The 10,616-nt window shown below is 60.2% G+C and overlaps 1 protein-coding gene across 3 annotated transcripts in view; it reads right to left on the reverse strand.

Annotated features, from left to right (window-relative positions):
- Nucleotides 1-10,616, reverse strand: part of KIFC3 (kinesin family member C3) — a 31,308-nt gene that overhangs the window by 4,465 nt on the left and 16,227 nt on the right. For all 3 annotated transcript variants that reach the window (XM_004704642.3, XM_045293686.1, XM_045293685.1), the window contains exons 3-10: nt 5,705-5,770; nt 5,108-5,251; nt 4,781-5,020; nt 4,361-4,534; nt 3,627-3,774; nt 3,397-3,527; nt 2,027-2,138; nt 1,125-1,306 (exon numbers count right to left, since the gene is read on the reverse strand). In XM_004704642.3, the coding sequence (XP_004704699.1) occupies nt 1,125-1,306; nt 2,027-2,138; nt 3,397-3,527; nt 3,627-3,774; nt 4,361-4,534; nt 4,781-5,020; nt 5,108-5,251; nt 5,705-5,770 (1,197 nt within the window). The remainder of the gene's footprint in view (nt 1-1,124; nt 1,307-2,026; nt 2,139-3,396; nt 3,528-3,626; nt 3,775-4,360; nt 4,535-4,780; nt 5,021-5,107; nt 5,252-5,704; nt 5,771-10,616) is intronic.

Here is a 10,616-nt window from a genome sequence, read left to right on the forward strand (position 1 = left end):
GTTACTATTTTCCAAAGAAACGCTTTAGGCTCTTGATCCCTCTGGTTTAAGAATTTCCATCGAAAGCTCTGCTATTGACCAGGCTGGTCCCAGATCAACAGTTAGAGCACCCACAACCGAAAACACTCACTGCCACGGAGTCAAATGGAGACCCTGTAACACAGGTGGAACCGTCCCTGTAGAGGTTTCCCGGACTGTAACTCTTGATGGAGTGGAAAGCCCAATCTTGGTCCCTAGGTGCAGCTGGTGGCTTCTAATTGCTGATGCTGCTTAACAGTTAGCAGACCAACCTGTACATTTGCTCCACTTTAATGTTTTCGGTCAAATTCTGTAAGCTGGATCAGCTGGGATGTTGATCCTTGGTCCTCTTCAATCGGCACAGAAAAATCCTTTTCCTCAAAAATTGCTGTGGGTGGTCTGTTACTTCCGACATTGTCTTGTCTCTCTTTCAAAATTACAGTTGTGAACTGCTGATCTTTCTGGGGCGCCGATCTCACAAACGTTTTTGTAAAACTTTGGGGACACCCCGCCAATCTTCCACCTCAGCTTTGCCCGTAAACCTGATGTGGGTTCTTGCTACGGTTTCAGTGGAATTCACTTTGCTGAGCTGGGAGATCTACCCTCCTGAGCCCCCAAACCACATCCTGGCCAGACAGGTTTGGATAAGCTCGTACAAGTTACTTGGGTGCAAAAATGTGCGTTTCCCATGAACTTTCTGAAGACCCAATGCTCTCACATGGCTGAGGGCTCAGCATGGAGAACAGGGTGGTGGGCACCTTTGGAGGAGCCTGGGAAAAGTGGGAGGGGCACGTGGGAGGGCATGTTGGGCACACTGGAACCACCCAGAGGGGCTGCAAAAGCAGCCACCGACGCTTTACCATGCATTATGGGCGATAACACAAATGTGTTTCATTGCCAGGGGAGGTGAATTTTTTTCTGAAAAGAGGGCAGTCAGCCGAAAAAGTTTGGGAACCCATGAGACGGGGACCTGGGCCCCAACCTTCTCAACACCATCTCCCCTCCTCACCCTTTTGTCTCTGCCCCCCTCTCCCTATCTTTTTCTCTCTCCATGGCTGTCAGCTCCCCCTCTGCCCCCCACCATGTTGCCCCAAGGCCCCACTCACGTCCTGCTGCGAGGCGCCCGGGGAGAAGACCTTGTCCAGTTCGAACGAGACTGGCTTTCCCTTGTGCAGCAAGTGGATGATGGAATCGTCGTCAGAATCGAAGGTCACGGCATTGGCCGCCTCCGGCCCTTCCCCATCTTCTTTGGTGACTGGCCGGACCCGGGCGATCACCCGGATGTTCCCTGAGTCATGCAGGGGGGAGAGGTGTGCTCAGGCTGTCATGAGGGGACTGTCTCCGCTCCGGTGTCCTGAGCCAGCCAGCAGCCAAGGAGCCCCTCTGCCTTCAGAGCAAGGCCGCGCCAGGCAAGATGGCCCTCAGGCTGTTACCAGCCGCTCACACTACAGTATGAATGCACGCATTGGTGCATTTTCTTCCTGACCAGGGAGTTGCATCTTGGGGACAAGGAGAGTGAGACCAGCTGTGGGGCTTACACAGGCTGGCAAGAGCACACACAGGCAACAGGGAGGTGGGGTGGGGTGAGACCTGGGTACCCCAGCCCCTTGCTTCAGCCTTTCAGTGGGATGATCCCAGAGGAAAGACCACCACCTTCCCCCTTATAATCATAGTTCAGGTCTCCACTCGAGCTGCACCCGGGTGCTGCTGTTCTATGGGTGCTTACTGTGCTCCCTAGCCACAGGGCGTCCCAGCGCAGTGCCTGGAACAGTGCCTGGCACGCATGGCACAGAGCAGGCATGTCCCCGGCCTGTGAGCAATGAAGGGGGGGGCAGCAGGCCTGAGGTCTGAGCACCAGATGCACCGGAGGTGGGGGGGGAGGGCAGCCTGCCAGGGGCACACGGGTTGGGGCTGAGTGTGACTGAGCAAGTGCCCCCACTCCCCTGTGCCTCCCTTATGCACACGGAGGGCTGGGCCAGGGGCAGGGCCGTCCAGATCCCGCCCGCACCTTTCAGCCGCACCAGCTCGTTGTGGCACTTCTTGCGCAGCTGCAGCTCCCGCCGGTACTTGCGCAGCAGCTCCTGGTTGTCACTGCTGACCTCGGCGATGGCCTGGCCAATCTGGAGGGGAGTGGGTACTGCCTTCAGAGGGGAGCCCCCCTGCCCAGCCAGTTGAGTCCTTAGTCCTTGGCAGACGGGACTGCAGCCCCGGGGCTGGCTTTCCTCTGCATAAGCCCCACACCCACCCCCCGTTGGGCAGAGAAAGAAACAGCCCACAAGGGGCCACGACCCTGGCTCAGGACGCAGACCTCCACCTGCAGCACCTGGCATTCCACTACAGCATGATGCCCAGACCCAAAGTCCACCTCCCCCCCAGCGGGTGAAAACCCGAGGCAACAGGCATTGCAATGTCTGAGTCTCCATTTTCTCCCCTGTAAAACGGGAGAGCACCTCGCTAGTGGACCAGCTCCCTCGTGGACCTGTGGGAGCTGCTCTCCGTGCTGGACTCCATGGCCACTCCAGTGCACTCACTCTGGTTGGGCAAGCGAGGCGAGTGTGCCCCCAGGCACCTACATCAGTAGGGCTCTGCAGCTCACGTGTGTGTGTTTTGGGGGGAAGGCGGAGCGGCTGGCTACCTCTGGGCATGGGACTGGCTGGCAGGGGAGTCTTTTCCTTTGGTCTGATGCCCTTCTGAGGGTTTGGCTTTTTCACTGTGTCCACAGACATGACTTGTCTAAAGGATAAAATCCACTTTCCAAATGCTAAAGTACATCTGCCTCGGCCCTGTGGTACAAAATCAAGGAGTCGCCGGCTATACAAGGCCCGGCCCGTAGGAGGCGCTGGTGACTCACACATGCTCGGTTCAAACCCAGATGTAGGACTATACGAACCGCGTCTCCGCTGGACCAGTAAAGGCTGCATGCGTGGGCTACCCTGTGATGGTGTGGCTGACGCACTCATCTAACCCAGGAGTTGGCAAACTTGTGAGCCAACCCTGCCCCTCGAGGCAGCCTAAAAATTATTCAAGAGCCCTGAATACATCTTTTTGCAAACAAGTGAAATCAGTGTTCTCTGAATCACACCTTTTCAAGCCTGTCCGTTTTACTTCAGAGAGGCAGAGAGCGCCGCATGCAGCCCTGGAGCCAAGGAGTGCCAGCCCTGTCTAGTCGGTTCCCCCTCGCAGGGCCCCTAACGAAGTACGTCTTTCTCCTGTGGAGGCCGCTGGGCTTGATCCACTGACCTGCTGCTTAGCAGTAGTTGCTTACCCATGGTGCCATGAGGAACGCCTCGTACCTGCCCTCCCTCCCACAGGTCCTGAGGGTGGCAGTGTGGGTGGGGCGCTCTGCCCTGGGAGGGTCTGCCCCCAGCCCCCACTCACCTCGGCCTTGACACTCTGGAGTGCATCCTGCAGCAGCAGTGGGAAGCCGCGCACCTGCCGCTTGAGCCCGTTGTAGTCATTGGTGAGGGTCCGCAGCGCTGGCTGCAGCGTCAGCAGGTTGGTCCGGACACCTAGAGAGTGAAGTGGTGGTGGGGAGGTGAGGGATGATGAGGTGAAGGGTGGGGCGGGGGCCTGCAGCATGGGGGTAGGGGAAAGAGCGGCCGACCCACCTGCCAGGTTCTCGTGCACGGCCTTCATCTCCACCTGGGCCCTGGTGAAGGCCTCCTCGATGGCCCGGTTCTTGTCTTCCTCCAGGGACTGCATCTCCTCCAGCATCTGCCCGTGCGTCCGCTCCAGCTCCGCCTCATACATGGCGATCTGGTGGCCAGGGCCAGGGGCTCAGTGCTGGGCGGGCTCAGCCTGTGTACGGCCGTGTAGACACACAGCCCCAGGTCCCACGGCCCTCTCTGTCCCCCTGGGGCTGTCGGCTCTGTGCAGCTCCCACACCCCGAGTCACCCGTCCCTGGTGCACACTGTGCCCAAGTGCGTGCCCGGACAGCTTTTGCAATGGTTACGGGACCAGCAGACTCCTTACTGGGGACACCACACGTGCCGAGCACCATGGAAAGAGTCTCTGTGGGCTATGTCCCTGACTCCCATGACTGGGTCTTGGGGAGCAGACGCATGTCAGGGTACTGAGGAGGACACCAAGGCCACCCTTGGTCACCTGGCTGGAGGACCTGAGCCCCAGCCTAACTTGAGCCCTGAGGGCTTGGCTGTTACCCTGTGCTCAGTTTGCCTCTAGCTTTCTGGGCCCACACCCAGAACACCCCCTCTCTCATGCAGACCCATGTGCACGCATACAGCCGCGCACGGGCATACACAGGCACACGCTGCAGAGACACATGTGCATAGCCATGCATCTGTGCAGGCACTGGCTCATGCACACAGGTAGGCTGCACACCTGCGCCCGGAGCTGGGCCGTCAACTGATGAGAACTCTGCAGCTGCTGCTCCATCTCCTTCAGCACCTGCCTCTGCATGGCCACCTGCTCCTGCAGGTGCTGGCTGTGGCTCTGGGACTCACTGAGGGCCTGCTTGGTCTTGGCTGACTCCACTTCCACCGTCTTGATGATGTACTGCTCAGGGACAGGGAGAGGCCGTGAGCCCCGGAGCTAGAAAGGCACCCTGAAGAACCAGGCCCTCGCCACAAGCCCCCAGGAAACCCCAGAAAAGCCGCAAGGTGGCAGAATACTGTCAGGGGGGGGCGGGGGGGAGTGCGGACACCTCTGCATCTTGGTGAGCATGGGTTAGGTGCCCTGGGCAGACTCGGTGGGGGTGGGGCACCCACAGGCCCCGCCCTCCTAGAGGATGGGCCTGCTCACTTTGACCGGTGGCAGCTGGGCCCGCAGGCTGGCGATGGTCTCGTGGCTGTCTCGCAGGCGCCGGCTGAGCCGCTCCTCCTCCTGCGCCTTCTCAGCCAGGCAGTCCTTGAGCCGCAGCTCCACCTCGGCCAGCCGGTCCGTCTTCTGCTGCACCTCCAGGTTCAGCTCGGACAGCACGCCCTTGTTCTCGGCCACCTCCAGCTGCAGCTGGGACAGCCTGTCTCGGAGTTGCGCACTCTCCTGCAGGCAGGGACGCAGGCCACGGTTGGGACCCCGGGGGGCAGCAGGGAGGGGGGGCCACCCGCTGCCCACCCGCCGCTGGCCCACCTGGCTGTGTTCGCAGGCCTGGCAGGGCGACCTGGGCTTGGCCCGCAACTCCTGCAGCTCCCCCTCGCAGCGTCGCATCTCCTGCCTCAGGTGCTCGTTCTCCACCATGAGCAGGTCCCGGTGCTTCTCCACTTCGGTGCCTCCCTGCAGAGAGCCAAAGCCCCCCACCAGGCATGTGGCCAGGGCAGGGCAGGGGGCAGCACAGAGGGAGGGCAGAGTGCAGAGGTAAGGTGAAGAGAAAGAGGAAAAGGAGTGAGGATCGGGAGGTGACCGACAGGAGAGGAGGAGCCAGGAGGACTGTGGATAAAGGGGGGCTGTGCCCCTGCCCGGCCCCGCCCTATTCTATTTTCACACGTGTGAAAGTTAACAAGGAAAAGTCGTATTTATACACAGGAGTTCTCACTCCGATTGTACATCAGCAGGCTGGAGGGGGACGTCACACGACCTCTGAGGCCGCTCTGTGGGGGGTACATATTCTGGGTGTGTTTTCGAGACACGAGGCCTGCTCGGTGCGAGCTCCAGAGAGCTGGGTGTGCAGACGTGGACGGGTCAGTGTGCAGAGGGCCAGCCCCGCCACCCAGCCTGCCGGGGGCTCACCAGCTCTGAGCGAAGGCGACTCACTTCCTGGGCCTGGCTAACGAGCTTCTCCTTCAGGTTTTCCACCTGCCAGCACAAAGCCAGGGTCACAGGAGCCCGGTCCTAAGCCCCTTCTCCCCACCGGCCCAGACATCCCATGCCACGCAACTTCCAGAGGCCCCTCTGCCCGTGACCTGTCCCATGTTCAAGCGTCAGGCCGAGCTGGGGGTGCCAGGGAGGGAAACCTGGCCTGGTGCTGACAGCCTTAGCACCCTCTCCGCCAGCAGGGCCAGCCAGGTCAGGGCTCCTGAGCAACGTCTGGAGAGCCAAGACAGTGGGACAGTGGGGCAGTGGGGTGGCCTGCCCGCCCCCCCCAACCCTGCAGGTCTCCCACGTTTCCAGGGTTGGAATTGTTACGGAAGCTGACCTGCCACACCTTTCCCGTTAGGAGTGGGCACCGCTCCTGGGTTTGAGTTGTGATCCCAGCACTCAATTGGGGCCCAGGACCCTCCACAGGAGAACCAGGGTGATGCCAGCAGCCACAGAGAGGAGGGGTGTTCACCCGGCCAGGTGGCAAGGGGCGGCCTGAATGCCCCAGAACCGGGGGCAGGGGAACCCAGTGAGGTGCTGGCCCCACAGAGCAGGTCCCAGCTGACTTCCTTTCCTCCCCGCAGAGCCCAGACCCTGGGCCCAGGTCAGCCCACCTTGGGGATCGTGCCCTCGAGAACTAACCTCAAATGCACACAGAAATTTGGGGAGCACCTCAGGGCACAATGGAGAAGTTTCTTGTGACCCGTTCCATTTTGACCACATCTCACCTTGGGAAAGGTGCTCAGGGAGGAGGGAGCCCAAGCTGTCTGGAGGGGTGGAGGTGGGGGTGGAGGGGCTATGTGACACACATGGGCCATCACAGCACCGGTTTCTTAACTGTGAACACGGGTGACAAAGTCCAGGGCCTACAGGGCCAGCCAGGTAAGGCAGTAAGAGGCTGTGCAGGACTGAACATCCAGGACCCCTGGTCAGGTGCAAACAGGTCACCACGTCCAATCGTCTGAGGGGCCAGACATCTGCATTTGAGGTGGGAGGTGGGGGGTGGAGGTGTAGAGTCGGGGGGCCTGGTAGCACAGTGGTTAAAGTGCTCGGCTGCTAACCCCACTGGACAGATGCTCCATGGGAGAAGACAGGGCTTCTGTAAAGGATACAGCCTTGCAAACTCTACGGGGCAGGTCTACTGCCACCCCCACCCCGCTGCTAAGCACTGGGACCCACTTGAGGGCAGTGGGTTTGGGCTGTGACATCTCCCCACTTTTCTTGGCTGGCATGTTCTGTAGAGCACCAGTGAGCGAGCCCAGCAACAGTGTGTGGGCAGTGCTCAGGCCCACAGGCCGTGTGTCTGGGCTGACAGGTGCAAGCAGGCTGTCCAGGGCCTCCTGGTGGGCAAGCAGGTGAGTGAAGGCTGGGCTCAGACAGCCTGGCCCAGCAGAGCTGAGGCTGCACCCTCTGCCTACGACTCAACCCCCCTTTCCTGTTAGAAGAAAACTAACAGAAAGCTCACTCCTTCCGCCCTCGGGGGACACGGGGATGGTTTGCTTGGTGGCAGACGTTCACTCCTTAGCCACCAAACTGAGCCTAACGTGAACGCCAGCCGGAGGGGACGGTGGTCAACAATGCACACCTACTACGTGGCCGCTCACATTACGCAAAGGAAAACGCAGAAAACCAACACATGTGCGGTTCAGGTTCACCTTGCTCCCCCAGGAGCTCCCCTGGGGAAGGTCCGTGTGGACCAACCGCCCCGGCACCCAAGCAGGGCTGCCTCCTCCACTTCCCGCTAGGGGTGCTGACCGGTCTGCTGGCACTGCCTGACTCCTCCCGGGGCAGTGAAAGGGAGGCTCCTCTGTGCCGTTAGGGGCTCAGGGCACTGAGCACCACCCCCTCTCTCGCCCAGTCCAGACTCCCGCTCTTCCTTTCTGGCATCACAATCGGAACCCTTAGTTCTCCTGGTTCTGGAATCCCCAAGGCCACCGTGACGGACAGGAGGGGCTGCAGCAGGGCCCGCTGGGGTGGCGGACTGGCTTGAGGAAGGGGCTCGGGGAGGCAGTCATTGTCAGAGAAGCCAGACACTTCCCTGCAGACCTGCTTTGACACGGCAGGGCCAACACGCCAGCCAGCCTGATTGGGCAGAACCCCCCCACACACACACACACCTGGACCCACTCCCAAGGGGAAAAGCGGCCATTTCCCCCTGAACTGGAAGGAGGTGGAGGCCGGCTGCCCGGTTAGGGGGACGGACAAGAACACAGGACTGGGGAGGACATGTGAAGGGGTAGGAGGGTCATGGGCTCAGGGCAGTGGGGGGGTCAAGAGGGTGGCTGAGCACAACCCTGGGTAGAAAAGATGGGCTGGCTGGAAACCCTGGCTGTGCCCCTATAAGTGCCCCCTCTTGAGCTTACCATGGCTCCCAGCCAGCAGCAGGCCACACGTGGTAGGCCCAACCCCGCCTGGCTGTGACCAGCACCCAGCAGGTGCTCGACGGCTACGTGAAGTAACAGCCAAGGGGGCAGTGGGCACCCTGCCCCCCAGGGGCAGAGGAGAGGAACAGGACGGGGCCTGTCTCTGGTCAGACAGGAGCCTGTATCTCCCATCTCGGGTGGCTGCAGGCTCAGCAGAGGGTGGGGCTGCCCCCGCTCAGGTATGTGTTTTCTCAGCTGTCTGCGCCTCTTATCAACCCAGACAACCTGGTGATTACTGCCCACCGAGCCTGGCCAGCCAGGCGGAGACCTCGTCTGAGGAAGACGGTTCTTTCTCCCCAAGGCCAGGCCCAGCCTCGCAGAGCTGGGACAGGGAGGGAGGCTGGGATTCAGAGCAACCAAGGAACAGCCTAGGGTGCAGAGCCAGTGACCCACGAGGGAGCTGCCACCCCATCTGGCCTCTAATCCTCTCTCCCTCCAAGGCTGGCTCCTGACACCATGCCCCTGTCTGCTGGGTCTGTCCATCCCCCTTGGTCGCCACTGCCCATGCTTCATGTTTGAGTCCTGCCCAGAGGGGATGGCAAGGGCCAGACAATATCTAGATGGATCCTCGAGGGCAAGTCTCTTAACCCCAGTGCACCCCTTGGCTACAACAGAGAGCACCTGATGGGCATCTGGAGGACTCGGGAAGGGGAAGTGGGGCAATACTGGTGAGGTGCTTGGAACCTGACCTGGCACTACGGCGCTCTCTGACTAGGGTGAGAGTTGGGTGATGCTGGTGGCAGCACCTGTCTGTTGGGTTCCGTGCCACCCCCATACCCAGCCCCCCACTCCCCACCTAGAACTGACTGGCACCAAGCATGACACCTGCCGCCCAGTCTATTCCTACTCTTCCAGGGCAGTGCAGCAGTGCCCCAGAGCAGCTGGTGGGTGTGAACGGCCGACCAGCAGGCTCCAGTCACCGAGGACTGACTCACGGCCGCTGAGCAGACCCCAAGTCTCAGCGAGCGGCCCACTAGGACGGAGTAGAACTGGCCTGTGGGTTTCGGAGCAGAAAGTCTCGTCTTTCTCTCGCAAAGAGGTCGCGGTTCAGAATAGCTGACTTCACAGTTAGCAGCTCAACGTGCAACCCGCTACGCTACCAGGGCTCTGGTCAGGTCACCTAGTAGGCCTATGGGAAGCATGCTGGCTTCAGGAGGGGCCAGGCCGAGCTGCCCAGGTCTCTGGGCGAGGTTGTCAGAGGGAGGGTGGATGCTGGGGGCAGGCGCCACCCAGCTCCTGGCAGAGGTGCTGCAGCTCCCAAACGGTGATCGAAAGTTCAGGTTGTCATGGCAACGTCACGAGACCAAACCACACCAAACTCATGGCCACCAAGTCTGTACTGACCCCGAGTGACTACAGGGCAGGCCACGTAGAACTTGCCCGCGAGTTTCCTTACTGGACGCCCGTGATGCCTTACTGGAGTAGAAAGCCCTATCTTTCCCCCTTGGAGCAGCTAGCTGGTGGCTTCAAACTGCCAACCTTGCTGTTAGCAGCCTGTGGTAGTTACATAACCTGTTGTCAATTTGAGAGACTTCAGAGTGAATGGGTGGAGTCTAGCCTGTCAATCAGGTTGCATCTTGATGACTTCATTTGGAGGCACTGAGGAGATAAATACTTCTCTGGAGGTGGGACACAACCCCCCTGAGAGACATTCCTGAGGAGGAGCCTGATGGAGCTACACTGACGCAGCCAGAACTCGGAGAGCTGGAGGAGCCACGTGGAGACCCACACCACTGAGATGCTTCCACCACCACACCACCCTCTGCACAGTGGGGTGTGCATGAATACAGCCCCCTCCCGTGGAGGCGGCACCTTTCTAAGGGGAGACCCACAAAACGCTCCCACGTCCCCTACAAAACTAGGCTCAAAAGGACACTGGCACCCCTATATTGAGCCCTGTGCCTGCTGTGGAGCAGGGTGAAAAGGCTTCTTAGGATCACTGTGCTGAGAACCCTGGCCCCCCAGGGTAGGCACTATTAACTCCATTTTACATGAAGAAAGACTGAGGTTTTGAGATGAGGCTGAGCCTTGGTCACTTGACCACTAAATGGTAGACCTGGGATTGGAAACCCCCAGGTGACACTTACCCAGCCCCCCTTCTTAAGGACTACCTTTTGGAGAAGGCTGGGAACGAGGCACCGTGAGAACAGGGCAGAGGGTGCCCCTGGGCGGACTCTCAGAGAACTCCCTGCCTTCGAGTCAGTGCTGACTCACAGCAAACACTGTGGGCTTCCAAGACTGCCACTGTAGAAAGCCTAGACTTTCTCCCTTGGAGCGGCTGGTGGTTTTGAACGGCCCACCACGAGGATCGCAGCTTACCACATAACCAGTACTCCACCAAGACGCTCTTCTCAGGGAAACAGCACTCAAAGGGCCCCGACAGGAGCCCAGAGCAGGCATGGCGCTTCTGTCTGCTCTCA

This window comes from Echinops telfairi, unplaced genomic scaffold (assembly GCF_000313985.2).
Source record: "Echinops telfairi isolate 266 unplaced genomic scaffold, ASM31398v2 ScPeMD7_2291;HRSCAF=2852, whole genome shotgun sequence".
Lineage (NCBI taxonomy): Eukaryota > Metazoa > Chordata > Mammalia > Afrosoricida > Tenrecidae > Echinops > Echinops telfairi.